Source organism: Microtus ochrogaster, chromosome X, assembly GCF_000317375.1.
Source record: "Microtus ochrogaster isolate Prairie Vole_2 chromosome X, MicOch1.0, whole genome shotgun sequence".
Lineage (NCBI taxonomy): Eukaryota > Metazoa > Chordata > Mammalia > Rodentia > Cricetidae > Microtus > Microtus ochrogaster.
Genome location: NC_022026.1, coordinates 27,705,820 through 27,724,048, shown reverse-complemented (window position 1 = coordinate 27,724,048; position 18,229 = coordinate 27,705,820). Strand labels below are relative to the sequence as shown.

At 37.2% G+C, this 18,229-nt stretch overlaps 1 protein-coding gene across 1 annotated transcript in view; it reads right to left on the bottom strand.

Moving 5' to 3' along the window:
- LOC101981388 (heat shock factor protein 3-like) overlaps positions 1 to 18,229 on the bottom strand; it is a 49,550-nt gene that overhangs the window by 6,584 nt on the left and 24,737 nt on the right. The window contains exons 3-6 of the mRNA XM_005358644.1: positions 15,719 to 15,843; positions 7,387 to 7,511; positions 2,073 to 2,148; positions 1,583 to 1,644 (exon numbers count right to left, since the gene is read on the bottom strand). Coding sequence (XP_005358701.1) covers positions 1,583 to 1,644; positions 2,073 to 2,148; positions 7,387 to 7,511; positions 15,719 to 15,843 — 388 coding nt within the window. The remainder of the gene's footprint in view (positions 1 to 1,582; positions 1,645 to 2,072; positions 2,149 to 7,386; positions 7,512 to 15,718; positions 15,844 to 18,229) is intronic.

Below are 18,229 nucleotides of genomic sequence, written 5' to 3'. Positions count from 1 at the left end.
ACTGCACATTTAAGGGAGAGGTCATTTGGAATTATATCCCTGTATGTTAGCCATCTTTCAAAAATGTTTAAATCTTTTAGTACATCATACAATGTAAAATTAAAGCAAAGAGTAAAAGCTCCTTGAATTATACCTGATTCTAGAGCTGGGGAAGACAAAAGACAGATAGAGCTTGGGACATTTTACTATGTTCAAAGTAAATATTAACTGTAACAATGTCAGGATATATTTATTAATGGATCTATTTTAGTAAAGATTAAAATATTTGGGATAAATTATGAATATATGATTATATACTGAAATTAACGAATATAATCAGGAAAAAGAAAATATTCATTCTCAAATAGAATGCAAACTAAACATGAAGAATTATGTAACCATAAAACAATCACATTGCACCATAATAGCAATAGTACTATAGATTCAATTAGAAACCTTCAAGTAGAGACTTCAGCACCACTGTCAGCCATTCAGTGAGGCGGGAGTGCAAGCTGAGACCTCTGTCCTTGTGGCAGAGCTTCACTCAGCCCTCAGTTTTCCTTATTTAATTGATATTCAGGCCAATACAACATGCCAGCTTGGTCCTCCAACTCATGTCTTGTATCCCTTCCACGCACTCATTGCTTTGTACACTTGCCTACTTCTTTTGCCTCTCCTAAAGACCATAGCCTAGCTTGGTTTGCATGGTCTGAAGGGCTCAACCTCCTGGGAAATGAGACTGTTACACATTACTTGAATGCATATTTATGTATTTTTTTTAACTTCGTCTCTAACTAAAACTCCCATACCCTTCCTTTTTCGTTCTTTTTCTTCTATTATTTCCCTTTCTGTATACTTTCCACTCTTCTTTGTCCTGACTAGCAACCTAATGCTAACACTAGTCCCAGTGATTTCTTGCTTGTTTTCATTTCGACTCATATTCGCAATACCATAACTATTACTTTACATAGTGCTGTAAGTATTCATTTGTTTCCTAAAACAATTGGCTTTTAAGGAGAAACGACTGAGTGTTTTGTAGTCAACAGATATTCTAATTTCGTAGTGGCTGTTGGTGTTTTGAATATGAATGGCTCCCATGGACACATATGTTTTGAACGCTCAGCCCATAGGAAGTGGCACTACTAGGAGGTGTGGCCTTGTTGGAGGACCTGTGTCACTGTGGAGGCAGGCTTTGAGGTCTTATCTGCTCAAGGTACATACAGTGTGGCAAAAAGTTTTTCCTTCTGCTGCCTGCGAATCAAGATGTAAAACTCTCAGCTCCTTTTCTGGCACCAAGTCTGCCTGCAAATTGCCATGTCCCACCATAATGATAATGGACTAAGTATTTGAAATTATAAGCTAGCCCCAATTAAATGGTTTTCCTTTACAAGTGTTGTTCGTGGTCAGGGTGTCGCTTCACAGTAATAAAACCCTAACTAAGACAGTGGGTTTACTGCTGAATAATGAATGATACGGTTTGTTTTTCTTACCAGGTACTTTTTTCCCTCTGGCGGCAATACTCTATCCATACACTATGACTTGTTTAGAACTAAGCAAGAGAATAAAGGAGCCTTTGGAGAACACTTGGAGTTAGCGAACTGACCTTTTCCTCTTTTTTAGGACTGTATGATTTCCATTCATCAAATCCAAGATAAAATGGAGTACCTGAAAATAACAGACTATTTTAATCCTGACGCCATTCTCGACATTTCGGGAAATCAACAACAACACAGGAAGGCTGTGAGAGATCCTCGAATGTACCACCAAAACTTGGCATACGCATTTGGTTTTCACAGGACTTTATATTGTAAATAGTTTGTATTTATGTACGCAGTGCCACAAAATAACAGTAATTCCCAGAAAATAAAAACAAAGACTCCATGGGTTGGAGAGATGGCTCAGTGGTTAAGAGCACTGACTGCTCTTCCAGAGGTCCTGAGTTCAATTCCCAGCAACCACATGGTGGCTCATAACCATCTGTAATGAGATCTGGTGTTGCCTTTTGGCCTTCAGGCATACATGCAGACAGAGTACAGTATACATAATAAATAAATAAAGATTTAAAAAAAGACTCCAAAAAAAACAACTTATACCTGTGTTAACAGCTGCTGTTGCTCACAGTACGTCTTTTTTAGGTTTGTCATTTCCAGATGTAAGTTTGAATAGTCCCTGGAACATAAATAGATGACTTAAATGAAGAAAGATATTAGTGTTCCTTAAAAACTTGAAAATATTCAAAAATATAATGAATTATCTGAACTAAGAGTATCCCTTATGCTCTTCACAAAATCATATCTGTATTGTCCTAGTGGAATATTACTGCCTTTTAGTTGAAAGTCACCACCTTTACTAGTTCAGTATGTTGCGCAGATTTAGAGCAATGAGTTTTTAGCGGTGGCGGTAATAACTTGGAGCATCGCACATTCTAGGAAATACTTCTACTACTAAGTTGCATCTCCTGAAAGACCCTACAGACCCCCTCCTCAAAACCCGCAGCTAGCATGCTCCGTGGGGAACGTCCTGTTTGCTTAAAATAAAAAATTCTCCAAATCAGCAGCTAGCCTGCTCTAGTAAGAACATCCCATGTGCTTGAGAGAGCAGGATGTCTATGAGATAGGAAGATTGCAAGGCAGGATGTCAATAAGATAGGACATCAACAAAGCAAGTTGACTGCAAAACAGGATATCTATAAGATAGGAACAGTCATGCCCCCCGCCTCATTCTGATAACCACGCTTTTGTTTCTGTAAACTTGCTTTTTGCTGACACCCCACCTCATTCTGATCGACCGATAACCATGCTTTTGCTTCTGTAAACTTGCTTTTTGCTCTTCCCTATAAAAAGCCTGCCCTTCAGTTGGCAGGTGTGCAAGTCCTCCGAAAGACTTTGCCGCCCGCAGGTACCTGTGTTTACACAATAAAACTCTTGCTAATTGCGTCCTGTGGCCTGGTCTTGGAGTGTCCTGGTTCTGGGGTCTTCATCGGAGAAAAAGGTCCTCTCTGAGGGTCTTTCACTCCAACCCCATACATTTATATTTTTTAAGACTCAGAATAACTTGATATTTTGGACTTCAGTGATGAATGGAATGGCAGATGTCATACTTAGATTTCTCACAGTCCTACCTTAATGCTTTTCTAGACTTAAGCAAAGGAAGAAATAAATTCCTTATTAATTAACTTCAACCGCTGGAAGAGAAAAAGATTCTACAGAAGTATATGAGTACAAATAAATCTTCAGGTTAGGAGTTTTACACCAAACTATCACATTTAAGACTTCTATTAAATAATACAAGAGACACATGCTACAGATTGCATTTATAATGCTGAATTAGTTTTTATATGCAATTTTTCATTGAGTTTTGTGTTTTAAGAATAAACAGCAATATAGCAAAATTTCAATAAGTTGAAAGCACTTACAGGTATCCCTCTGGTACTTTTCAATTATTAGAGAGGAACTGCTTGAAATGCACAATATTTGAACATGTCTAATTATCTGTTGATCTTTGACATTTTGACTGGGAAAAGCCAGTCCATCTGGGAGCCTGCTGTGAGATTTTTGTCTCCTAGTAACATCAGAGGCTACTCCCATAAAGTCTCACCAACATGACTGCTCAAATAATGTCAGCATTATACAGACTAAATAGGGTATATTTTGGAATATATGTACATGCATATAACATATGCATGTAATAACAGTTAATAAAAAAGAGTGAGGAAGGATATATGGGAGTGTTTGGAGAGAGTAAAGGGAAGGGAGACATATAATTAAATTACAATTTTAAGAATAAAAAATGGCAACACTAGTAAGAGGAGCAGATAAATGGGTGCAGTGATGGCTTTTTAGAATTAGTTATTTTTTCTTTCATTCAGCGTATAGATTCTTACATCTTTAGTTTTTATTGTGGTCACCTAAATTCTCCCAGAAATTACTTCTAAATATGATATGAAATATAGAACTTCACATGGGAAAATATCACAAATATTTGCTTAGAAAGAACTTCATAAGGCTAGTTTTTCACTATTTAGGAGTATTGTTTTGACTTGTTTGCATATAAACCAGCCAGAACTAACTGGAATATTATCACCCATATGATATATACATATGCAATGGTTAGCATTCAACAACAGACTGACATCCAAAATTAACACGGACTGGCCCATGTTCAATTTCAATGAAAATCTTGGTTTCTTTTTAATGTTGATGAAAAATGCTTCTATCTACTCCATTCCTACTTTCCTTTATCTGTTTCTGTATATAAAAAGCTTAATTTGTTAAGTCAAAAAAAAGAATCATGAAATTTAAGGTTCATTTGCATGTTATGGTAAAATGTTCAAAAAATTCTATTTTAATTTGAATACTGAAAAAAGGAAAGATAGGTAGGATTAACATAATAAAAATGGCAATCTTGTCAAAAGCAATATATAGATCTAATGCAATCCCCATCAAAATCCCAACAAAATTCTTCACAGACCTTGAAAGTACAATACTCAACTTCATATGAAAAAACGGAGTCCAGGATACCCAAAATATTAAGCACAATAAAGGAACTGCCAGAGGCATCACCATCCCTGACTTCCAGCTCTACTATAGAGCTGTAGCAATAAAAGCAGCTTAAAAACAGGCATTTGGATCAATGGAATCTAAATGAAGACCCAGACATAAATCCACATACCTATGGATGCCTGATTTTTGACAAGGAAGCCCAAACTGTACAATGGAAAAAAAGAAAGCATCTTCAACAAATGGTGCTGGCATAACTGAATGTCTACATGTAGAAGATTGCAAGGAGATTCATATCTATTGCCATGCTCAAAATCCAAGGCCAAGTGTATCAAATAACTCAATATAAATCCAGTTATACTGAACCTGATAGAAGAGAAAGTGGGAAGTAGTCTTGACTGAATTGTCACAGGAGACCACTTCCTAAATACAACATCAGCACCACAGACACTGAGAAAAACAACCAATAAACAGGACCTCTTAAAACTGAAAAGCTTCTGTAAGGCAATGAAAATGGTAAATAAAATGAAACAAAAATGGTAAATAAAACAGAATGGGAAAAGATCTTCACCAACCCAACATCTGACAGAGAGTTGATCTCTAATACATATAAAGAACTAAAGAGACTAGACATCAAAATACCAAATAATCCAATTTAAAATGGGGTGCAAATCTAAACAGAGAATTCTCAATAGAAGAAAGATATTTAATGAATTGCTCAACATCCTTAGCCATCAGGGAAATACAAATAAAAATGACTCTGAGATATCATCTTACACCTATCAGAATGGCTAAGATTAAAAAAAAAACACTGAGGACAGCATATGTTGGAGAGGGTGTGGAGTTAGGGGAACGCTCCTCCACTCTCGTGGGAGTTCAAACTTGTCAGCTACTTTGGAAATCAGTATGGTGATTTCTCAGAAAACTGGGAATCAATCTACCTCACGACCCAGAATTACCAGTCTTGGGCATATACCAAAGGACACTCAATCATACACAGGGACACCTGTTCAACTATGTTCAGAGCTGCATTATTCATAATAGCCAGAACCCGGAAATAACCTACATGTCTCTCAACCAAAGAATGGATAAAGAAAATACAATACATTTACACAATGGAGTATTATTCAGCTGTAAAAAGCAATGACATCATGAAATTGGTAGCAAATGGGTGGAACTGGAAAAAAAAATCATCCTGAGCAAGGTAACACAGACCCAGAAACAAAACCCAAGTATTTACTTACTCATAAGTGGATATTTGATGTAAAGCAAAAGATAACCAGGATACAATCCATAGCACCAGAGAAACTTAGTAACAAGGAAGACCCTAAGAAGGACACATGGATTTCCCTGGAAAGGTAGATGAGATCTCCTAGGTAAACTGGGGTGGGAGGTAGAGAGAAGGGAACTGGGGAAGAGAACATGAGAGATCAGGATGGTCGAACTTGAGGAGTGACGGAGTAGGAGCAATGAAAGAGATATCTTGTTAGAAGGTGCCAGTATGGGGTTAGGGAGAAGCCTCATGTTAGAGTAATTCCCAGGAATCCACAAGGATGACCGTAGCTAAGACTCCTAGCAATAGTGGAGAGGGTGCCAGAACTGGCCTTCCCCTATAATCAGATTGGTGACTCCCCTAATTGTCATCATAGAGCCTTCATCCAGTAACTGATGGAACCAGATGCAGAGATCCACAGCCAAACACCAGGCTGAGTTCTGGGAGTCCAGTCGAAAAAGAGGGAGGAGGGATTATATGATCAAGCGTGGTCAAGATCAAGTGGGACAAATCCACAGAGATTACAGTATACTGGAGCTCACAGGAATTCACAAACTCTATACCTGTAGCTAGGGAGCCTGCGTGGGACTGAACTAGGCCCTCCACAAGTGGGTGACAATTGTATAGCTTGATCTGTTTGAGGGGCTCCTGTAAATCGGACTAGGCGCTATCTCTGATGCATGAACTGGTTCTTTGGAAACCATTACCTATGGTGGGATGCCTTGTTCATACTTGATACAGGGGGAGGCGCTTGGTCCTTCCTCAACTTCCTCCCCATGGGAGGCCTTACTCTTTCTGAGGAGTGGATGGGGTGGTTTGGGTGGATATGGGGGAGAAATGGTGGAGGAGAGGGAGGGGGAACTGTAGTTGGTAAGTAAAATGAATAAAAAAATTAAAATAAAAAAATAAATAAAAAAGAAAATTAGGCCTTACAGTACAAAAACTTGATTCACTAGAAATCCCAATATGGAAAAGAAAAATAAATATCTTCAGTAAAAACTGAATATTAATGAATATTTGCTAAAACATGTCCACATGTATTTCCTGTACGATAATGAATTACAGTATTTCCTCAAATGTATTATTGTGTAAATATCTAGGTAGTTAAAATTTGCCTTATAATATTTGCCTGGGTAAAAGTCTTACTGTTAGAGATATTTCATGGTGTCTTACGGACTCTGATTCCTTATAAAACACTGAAGAAGATTATAAAGAATTTATTTGGTAGGCCAAACTAAGGGAGAAAGACTGAAGGAAGAATCAGTAAATGCACAGGGAATGTACATCAGAGTACTTAAATACACAATTTATACATTTAGCAACCTTGTATCATTTTCTTTCTCAGTTCAAATGGAAATTTCTATATACCGTAGTACTCACATTTCTGTTGTCTTCTACCCTGGGAATTTTCCTTCTGACTTGTACAGTGGTATTCTAGGCAATCACAGTTATAGTTGAGCTACCAGCTCATCAATAGCAATTCAAGAATTAAATACTTTGATTTAGTGTTGTGTTTTAACTTAAAAGACATCGCACTAAAAAGTTCCATATAAAATAAGAGTGGAGTTTCCCAACTTGGAAGTAATCAAACTTAAAACCCTGGAACCAGGCCCTAGAAAACAGATTAACACCCACTGTTTCATTTGTGAATATCTGGCGTCCATGTCGCTCTGCATGTTTCTAAGCTCTTGCATTTCAGTCAGAACTTTCTGAAATTCATCACAGTAGAGGTTGGCATCGTCAATTTTTATTGTTGGCCCCTAAAGTGGGAACAGTACAGTCAGGCTGGTTAAAAATTTGGCAAACTATTAGCTATCCATTATGAGCACTAATGACAGAGAGAAAAAACATGACTAATGGAAAAAATTACATCCGCTTCTGCAAATGTACCTTGATTATAGTGCTACACTATGCATGCTTCATGCTATAGTTACTGCATACGTTATTATGCTTTCACGAACTTGGATGCTCCTGGAAGGTTAGGAAACTGGAGAGGGGCCTTATCAGTCCATAATACTGGCTGCTCTTCTGGATTATTCTGTAACTTAAGTCTCAGGGGATATGCCACCCTCTTCTGGTTTCTGCGAGAACTACATGTTCATAGTAGTAGACATTGAGGCAAAATACCCACACATATAAAAGTTAAATAAGAAATGAAAATATTTAATTTTTGACTCTACTTCTTCCTGATCTCAAGAACAATACCTTACACATAGAATACTTTCAATAAACCCAGAATATATATACACACACATGTACTTGTATGTATTATATAATATACACATTACATACACAGACATCTATAACACCTTAACTCTGAGGGTTAGGAAGGGATCATAAGTTTGAGGCTGAACATGCCTCAGCCACCGCCACCAAAAAAAAAAAAAAGAAAACTCTAGTTAAGATGGCAGAATTTCTATCCCTGAAAAAATGATAATACCTTACAAAGACAGAAAAAATACAATTTATTAAGTACTATAACATAACCAAATACTGTATATATCATTATCTGTGACTGCAACAATATATTATATTTTGTCATACATATATCTCAATTTTTTTAGAGTTGAACTATGAACTTTTCCCTCCTTTTCCTGTTGTGAGTGATTATGAAAATAATATGTGATTAGTTTTATCTTGTAAATAATATACAATGTGGTTAGCTCTCAGAAATAATCCATAGCAGACTATAGATCCATTTTGGCCTGTTGAATTGTGAGCATATTAAATTAAGTTTTTTAATGAAATGAAACACCATACTATGGTTATACAACGTAATACATAATAATGCCTATAATAATGTGAAAATTAATTTTGCAGGTGGTGCTTGGAACAGCTTTAATGATTTGACTGTGTATTATTTCCAAAGGTTTAAGTGCATTATCACCAGAGTTAATAGAACTTTTAAAGTTTGGACATAATAAAAGCTTATTAAAACTTTTTAATGCAGATGAGAGAAGCAATACAAGATAAAAAATTTAAGAGAATAAAACATTATCAATTATTCTAAATTAAAGCTTTATATCACACCAGCACTACAAATAGGAACTAGAGGCTCCTGGTTCCTCAAAGTAAAACTTCAAAACTGTCAATAAAAACCTGCTGGAAATGTGTCAGAAGAATAAGTTAATCTGTGAAACCCTGCCTGTATAATTAACAGACTGGAGAGAAACTGGATACTTAAACATAAAACGATGGCCATGAGAAACAGTATGCAGTAAACTGAAAATTAGTAGTATAGATATATTTTTATCAGGATTAACAGCCATCAGACATACTCTCTCCAGTAACTGATGGAAGCAGAGGCAGAGATTCACAGACAAGCACTGCACTGAGCTCTGAGAGTCTTCTGGAAGGAAGGGAGGAGGGATTGTATGAGCCAGGGGCATCAGGATTGGGGAACCCACAGAGAATGCTGACCTGAGAGCTCAGGGAAGCTCAAGGAGGTTAAACTAACAGGGATCCTGCATGCTACAGACCTAGGCCCTCTGCAGGTGTGCGACCATCCTGTAGCTTGGTCTCTTGGGCTTCTAACATGAGAAGAGGAGCTCTCCCTGGCCCTTAGCTGGCTCTTGGCAACCTGTTCCCATACTGGATTACCTTGCCCTGCCGCAAGCCTGTCCCAGCTTGATGTGCCATGCTTTGTGCAAGCTCATGGGAGATCTGCACCTTTCTGAAAGGAGATGGAGGAACAGAGGATGGGGAGGGCGTAGATGGGACATGAGGAGGGAGGGGAAACTAACTGATACAAAAAAAACCCGAAAAAATGTTATTTAAATAAAATTAAAAAGAAAAAAAGAAGAGGGAGCAATTATATTACCAATGAGCCAGTTCTCTCTTTTGATTCTGTGACGAAAAACAAATTGCCTACCACCTGGATAGCTCATAAACTAGGCATCTCCTCTTTAGACAGTCTGTATCCTCTCTGTGATATTCACCAAACTAATGGAATAAAAGCTACCAAACCACTGCTGCAAAAATTCTGTCTTTTTTCAATCATAAAAATTAAAATAAAAAGATGCTATCCCTTTTACATATTATTACTTTCAATAACTAATGAGATATGAGAATCATTGTTCCCCATGTAGAAGTTTTAATCTCAAATTAAACACTCTTCAGGTCATATGTCTTAAAATTATTCTTAATTAGACCAAGAAGATTAAGTGTTCAGTAGAATCAGCAATGTCTGAACATAACTCCCTTTTCAATGGATTGAAAAATGACTCCACGAAGCATTGTTTTCCATTCTCTAGCTCCTAGAATAGAAACTGTCATTCCGAAATCACCATGACTAAATTGAGAGCAGTTCAAGTCGGCATAAGAAAAACAAAATTTGATCTAGTTTCCTTTTAAATTAAAATTATTTTACATACCAGCCGCAGTCCCCCTCTTCTCCTTCTTTTCCCTGCTCCACCTTCTTTCTACCCACCCCCAATCCAGGCCTCAGAAGGTTTAAGAGCCTCCCATGGAGAGCCAACAAAGCCTGGCACCTTGAGGCAGGACCAAGCTTCTTCTGACTGCATTAAGGCTGAGTAAGGCATTCCACCATAGGGAATGGGTTCCAAAAAGACAGCTCATGTGCCAGGGACAGATCCTGGTCAAATAGATGAAACCACACAACTGTCAATGACATGCAGAGGGCCTAGGTGGGTTACCTAGCTGTTGGTTTAAAGTCACTGAGCTCCCACTAGCTCGGGTCAGCTGTCTCTGTGAGTTTCCCTATCACCATCTTGAACCCCTTTGCTCATATAATCCTCCTCCCTCTCTTCGATTGTACTTATGGAGCTCGGCCTGGTGCTTGCCTGTGGATCTCTGCATCTGCTTTCATCAGTTACTGGGTGAAGGTTCTATGATGACAGTTAGGGTAGTCAGAAATCTGATTACAGAAGAAGGCCAGTTCAGACACCCTCTTCACTATTGTTAGAAGTTTTAGCTGGGGTCATCCTTGTGGATTCCGGGGAGTTTCCCTGGCACCAGGTTTCTCCCTAACCCCATAATGGCCTCCTCTATCAAAATATCTCTTTCATTGCTCCCCCGCTCGTTCCCTTGCCCAACTCTACCAAGGTGTTTTTATTACTATAGCTCTATAGTAGAACTTGAAGTCTGGGATGGTGATCCTTTATTATATATTTATATTATGTTTTATATATAAATATATATGGATTGCTTTGGCTATTCTGTTTTTTTTTATATGAACTATTGTACTTTTGAGGTCTGTGAAGAATTTTGTTGGGATTTTGATGGGCATTGCATTGAATCTGTAGATTGTTTTTGGTAAGATTGCCATTTTTACTATGTTAATTCTACCTACCCAAAATCATGGGAGATCTTTCCATTTTCTGATATCTTCTTTGATTTCTTTCTTCAAAGACTTAAGGTACTTAAAGTCTTTCACTTATTTGGTTAGAGTTACCCCAAGGTATTTTATATTATTTGTGGTTATTGTAAAGGACATTGTTTCCCTGATGTCTTTCTCAGCCGATTTATCATTTGTATATAGGAGAGCTACTGTTTTTTTTTGTTTGTTTGTTTTGCTTTTAAGTTAACTTTTCATCTTGCCACATCACTGAAATTTTTTTTTATCAGTTGTAGGAATTCTCTGGTAGAATTTTTGGGGTCCCTTGTGTATACTATCATATTATCAGCAAATAATGAAAGTGTGACTTCTTTTCCAATTTGTATCCCCCGATCTCTTTTTCTTGTCTTATTGCTCTAGCTAGAACTTCAAGCACTATATTGAATAGATATGGAGAGAGTGGACAGCCTTGTCTTGTTGCTTATTTTAGTAGCCTCACTTTGAGATTCTCTCCATTTAATTTATATATAATTTATATATATTATATATAAATATCAGCTTGCTGTATATTGCCTTTATTATGTTTAGGTATGTTCCTTGTGCCCCTGCTCTCTCCAATATCTTTACCATTAAGGGGTGTTAAAGGCCTTTTCAGCATCTAATAAGATGACCATGTGTTTTTTTTTCTTCCAGTTTGTTTATACTGTGGATTACATTGATAGATTTTCATATGTTTAACCATCCCTGCATCTCTGGGATGACTACTACTTGATTGTGGTGGATGATTTTTCTGATGTGTTTTTGGATTTGGTTTGCCAGTATTTATTGAGTATTTTTGCATCATGTTCATGAGGGAGATTGGTCTGTAATTCTCTTTTTAGTTGCACCTTTGTGTGATTTGGGTATCAGGGTAACTCTAGCCTTGTAGAAAGTGTTTGGCAATCTCCCTTCTGTTTCTATTGTGTGGAACAATCTGAGGAGTATTAGTATTAGTTCTTTGAAATTCTGGTAGAATTCTGCACTGAAACCATCTGGCTCTGGGTTTTTTGTTGTTGTTGTTGTTGGGGAAGTTTTGGTGACTGCTTCTATTTCCTTAGAGGCTATAGGTCTCTTTAAATTGTTTATCTGTTCTTGATTTAATTTTGTTATGTGGTACCAATCCAGAAAATTGTCCATTTCCTTTAAATTTTCCAATTCTGTAGAGTACAGGGTTTTGAAGTATGGCCCAATGATTTTCTGGACACACAGTGTGAATGGGTTTACAGGTCTGAGAAGAAGTAGTGGTGCTAAAAGCATATCAATGCCTTCAAATGGGGCTGTGCAGCTCCAAATGGTTAGTGGAGGGGTAGAAGCAGTCTCAGTCCAGAATAGCTGAAAGATGCTGTTTGAAAAAGACTTCTGTGGACCTAGTGCCTTGGCCAATGTGACTGTATGTGAACAGTACCTCCCAGGAAGCTCAGAGTGAATGACACATGCCTACGTGCTGAATTTGGTCTAAGAAAATTCTTCCAGATAATAGGGAAACCCCTTTGAGTCAGAAATAAGCAAGGCGGAATCTAATTTGGAGCCAAATGTTGCCATTGAATGGTATAGGCCCTAAGCTGCTCACCAGATAATGGAAGCAATCTTCCCCCTAGAGATGAGTCGATCATTAGTAACATGATACCTGAGAACTACTCAGAAATATGACCAGCATCTGAGTTTCTACCAGTCAAGCCCTCCCCACTGACAAGAATAGCCCGATCTCCAGGAAGAAAGCATAGAATCAATAACAAGATGGCCAGTCTAAGTCAGATTTCTGGGAGCTAAGCAACAACAGGCTGGACAGAATGCATCCATCCTCTACATTCCCCGTTTATCCTCATCCATATTATCTCTCTCACGCCCCCTTCCCTAGTCTTTCTTTTCACATTTTTGTTTCCCAAAGAACATAGGCTCGCAAGGTTTGCATATGTCTCCTCCTTCAATTTACCTTTAATATGTTCCCCCTCTCCCTACTTCTTGTTCCTTTGTAGATATTTTCTTCTCCATTTTTTCTCAGTCAATTAACAAACACTACTGCTCTTACCCTGCATTCTTTCTGTTGCTGTGGCTGTTGCTATTTGTTGATTTTTCTTTCTACTCATATCAAAAGCAACTAATATACTTGTACACAAACTAATATCTGTGTTCCTTTAACTTCTAAATTAATTACTGAATAAGAACAGATGACTTTTTATTGGGTTAATACCAGATTGCTATTGAGAGCCTATCCCTTGACAGTGATTTTTTTTCCCAGACAATATTGTAACTGCAGGGGAATACTATGGATCAAATCTGGTGTCCTCATTAGCTGTATTGCAGATGAAAACAATACGTCAACCCTATAACAATATAGCTTCACTTGTAAAGACCAGACAGTTCCCCTGAAATAATGAGGCCGATTTAAAATTAATGAGTTAGTTAATCATAATGAAATTTAAAAATAAATAAATTCAGTCAAGAGCTAAGCTCCAGATATACAAGACCCAATGGAAAGCCATAATTTGAAAAACCAAAAAAGCAATAGTAGTCCTCCAAAAATCACTAATTCTATAAAACTCGTCTCCAGTAAGAATTAGTTACATGAAATTTTAGTTAGGTGACTCTAAAGTATGAAATTAAGAAAGATAAACCGAAGGAATTCTAAGAACTCACACAAAAATTCAAGGAAGTAATAAATATAAAAATAATAAATATAAAAAGTAAATATTACGTATCAAAAAATAGTCCAAACATGGCAACATTAAAGAAAAACCAAACTGAAATACTGGAAAATGCAAACAAAATGAAAATGTCTGTAGAATGATTCAAGGACAGGATACAACACTTGTGCTTGAAGTTATAATGGAGGAATCAGAATATTTCAGAAAGGCCTCACATAAATTAACCTAAAAGTATGGCTCATACAGTCAGGATAATCAACATGCTTTGATAACACCAAATCTAAGAATCATTGATATAAAAGAATAATAAATTTCCATTATGAAGGTATAGTTAATGGTTTGGGCACCAGAAAATTTCCCAGAGTTATGAAAAGAGATGCCAACCTAGATATAGGAAACATTTTGGACACAAACAGAAAATAAACATGAAAGAACTTCCCTTCAACTAAACTACTAACTACAGAAACCAAAAACCTATTTTGAAAGCAACACAAGAGACATCACCTACAAAATCAGGCTTGTGAGGGTAACAGTAACAATGGGAAAAAAAAATCTAAAAAGCATGAGATGACATATTTTAAGTTCTGAAAAACAACTACCATCCCAAAATATTATATGCAGCAAAACTATGTGGAAAAATTTAAGGAAAACAGGCTGAAGTCATTCATGACCACGACACCAGATTTATGGAAGATACTTAAAGGAGTCCTTTGGAATAAAAAGGAAAACATCCATAGGGCCACAGGAAAAATAAACTGCACTCCTGTAACAGTTAGGTAGAAGAATAAGCCCCAAACCAGAAAACAATAAAATATCAGGAATTAACATGCATCCTTCAACAATAACTCTGTTCATGGAAGGTATTAATTCCCTAGGCAAAAGACAAAGATTAAAAGATTAAATTAAAAGCAAGATTTATTGATTTGTTGCCTCCAAACAAATGACGGTTTTTAAGGTGAAAGGATTTCTTTTTACTAAGCAAATGGAAGAGAAAAACAACTCTCTACCATTGGACTTATATAAAATACTTAAAACAGAAAATATAAAGAACAAAAAGAAGGCACAGAAAGCAGCAAGAGAAAAGCCACACATCACAGATAAAGAAAAACCCATCAGAATAACAGCTGAGCTTTCAATGCAAACTTTGAAAGACAGAAAAGGTTAAAACAATGTAATCCTAGTTCTAAAAACACGCAAAATCTATACTTCTTCTGTCTAGAAGAAACTCATTTTTGTTTTAATCCTGGGAACCACCTTACAGTGAAGGGATGGAAAAAAAGTTCTACAGACAAATGGGACCAGGAAGTAAACAGGCATTGCTATCTTAATATCTGATAAAATACTGTTAACTTATTTAAAAGCTATAATACTGTGCACACTATACATTAAAATAAAATACTTATATAATTAAACATCATGTATTACTAAGAATATTGAACTGTGATCATGAGAGAATAAAGATGAAAAAATTACTTCTATAGTTTTTTTTTAATGAAAATAGATCATAGTTTTCCAAAAACATCTTAAGACACTTAGAGATTTAAAAAAATATGTATTGACAACCACTATTCTTACTGATATTTTCTTTCTGTATTTATTTTTGGTCCTGAACTTCTAGTATATAGACAAAAGTCACATGAATTTCCAACATACAAAGAAATCTTGCAAGTGAAAAACTGTGTAACTGTGCAATCTATCCTAGCCTCCTCTGCTAATTTTCTCAAATCTTATTTCAATATCTACATAGTAAAAAAAGACACAAGAAAATAAAATAGAGCACAAAAAACAGTTTATCCCAGAAATTAGTGTTTGGGTAAATTAATTCCTAAAGGTCAATTTACAGCAACCCAAAATACACCTAGCAACCAGTTCCTGATTCCAGCAGCTTCATGCAAAGACTTAGAGAAATCATGAAATGTTTAGAGTAAGGACTGCATGCTACCCTAAATCCTACAAAAAAAGTATAAGAGAGGGATCCACTTCCTACCTTTCGCTTAATATTTTCAAGAAGACAGGCTCCTCCTTTTTTGAAGAGTGGATGCTGAAATTCCATAGAACCTTTCTTTTCCTCATTACTCTTTTCACTCTGCGGTGAAACCTTTCGGAAACCATCTAGTATAAAGGGCAAAATTGAAAATTAGACAATAATAATGAATGTCATACAAGAGATTCTAACAAGAAATCTAGAAGGATCAGAAATAAGTAATATTTAAAGTTTTTTGATGGTCATAAAAGATAATTGGTACACTCCAATAGATTAATTTCAAACTTGGATGCTTCCGCTTCTTCTTATTTTTCTTTATGTCGTGTGTGTGTGTGTGTGTGTGTGTGTGTGTGTGTACAAGCACCTGTGTTGATGTGGTCTCCTGTGTGCGAGAATATAGAGACAAGAGGTTGATGCCATGATTTCTTCTTCAATCCCCTTTCCACCTTATTTTTTTGAGGTAGCATCTCTCATTGAACTTGGAATTTGCTATTATGTCTAAACTGGCTGGCCAAGTGAGTTCCTTAGATCTGCCTATCTCTGTCCTTTACACCTAGGTGCTGGGATTTAAGATGTGCAATGTCCACTTGACTTTTACATTGGTTAAGGGAACTTGAATCCATTTACTCACACTTACACAAGGATTTTACCAACTGAGCTGTTTTCCAAGTCCCAGCATTTGAGATCTAAATTGCTTATGCACAACTTGGGAGCAACTTTAGAGTCAAAATAAATAAGGATGGGTCACACACACACATACACACACACACACACACACACACACACACACACACACACACACACAATACTCAAGCCTCATTTTAACCAAGAGGTTCCAATTTTTCCACAGGGTCTGGTCCTCTGTGAAAACAAAAGAAGACCCAGGAATGATCTTAACCTGCATCTGCCTGGTGTGGGAGAACCATGGCGACTCACTGACTCAGCTTCTTTCTCCCAGCATCCTGTTTTGTTTACTCCACCCACCTAAGGGTTGGCCTATCAAAGGGCCTAGGCAGTTTCTTTATTCCTTAACCAATGAAATCAACAGATTGATATATGACACTCCCACATCAGATCTAAATAGAAAATTATCAATAGAGCACTTTCAAATGGCTGCGGAACACTTAAAGACATCTTCAACATACTTAGCAAGCAGGGAATGCAAATCTAACCTACTTTGAGATCCTATCTTACAACTCTCAGAATGACTAAGATCAATAATATAACTGATAGCTCATGCTGGTGAGGATGTGGAATAAGCCGAACACTTCTCCATTGCTGGTGGGAGTACAAACTTACACAACCACTTTGGAAATCAATGGACTTCAAGATCCAGCTATACAACCCTTGTATATATACACCTAAAGGACACTTGATTTTACTAAAAGGACACTTGCTCAACTATGTTCATTGTTGCTCTATTCATAATAGCCAGAAACTGGAAGCAAGCTAGCTGTTCTTCAACAGAAGAGTGGATAAAGAAAATGTGGTACATTTATACAATGGAGTAATTTTAGCTGATAAAGAATGATATCATAAAATTTACAGGCAAATGGATATAACTAGGAAAAAATAATCTTGTGTGAGGCAATCCAGGCAAAGAAAGATAATATTGTATGTAGTCACTTATATGTGGATAATAGCCATTAAATAAATGATAACTGAGCTACAATCTATAGACCCGGAGAAGTTAGGTATAAAGAAAGGTGTAGGCCATGGATTCTGGGAGGGGAAAACAGAATAAATTTTGTGGGAGGACTGGGCATGGGGAAGTGGAATGGAATGTTTATGTGGGAGGGTAAGGGGAGATAAAGTTGAGGGAGGGGATGCAGGGAGAGACAGCTAGAATTGAAGGGCGTTTGAGGGAATGTGTGGAAACGCAGTGCTGTCGAAGCTTTCTAAAATATGAAGGTGATCCTAATGAAGGATCCAAATAATGAGAGAGATAAAAGCCCAACTGGCTATCTCTTGTCACCAAATGAAACTTCCAGTATTGAGACTTGGTTACACTCAAATGAGTTGTGAGCCAAAGGGGTTCAATGGAAATCCCCCCCCCAAACCCCCAGAATATTGCCAAGATCATAGGTTGCTCTCTACAAACTGATGGCAGGAGCCCATTGCTGAAGACAATACCCATACAACTCTGTATGGCAAAGGACACCATCAAAAGGACAAAACACCTGCCTACATAAATGGAAAGGGTTTTTTCCATTATGGAAACATTATGGTGACATAGAGCTGGTGTCCACCTAGAGCCTTCACCCAGTTGCAAAACCTGGAAGAGTTTTCAGCCTGAAAGACGCTGAAAGAGTATGCACATGCGTGGGAGGAGGAGAGGGAGAAGAAAGTACAACCATGATGTACTGTATGAGAAAAGTATATATATATTGGTTTTTTGAGACAGGGTTTCTCTGTAGCTTTGGTGCCTGTCCTGGAACTAGCTCTTGTAGACCAGGCTGGCCTCGAACTCCCAGAGATCCGCCTGCCTCTGCCTCCCGAGTGCTGGGATTAAAG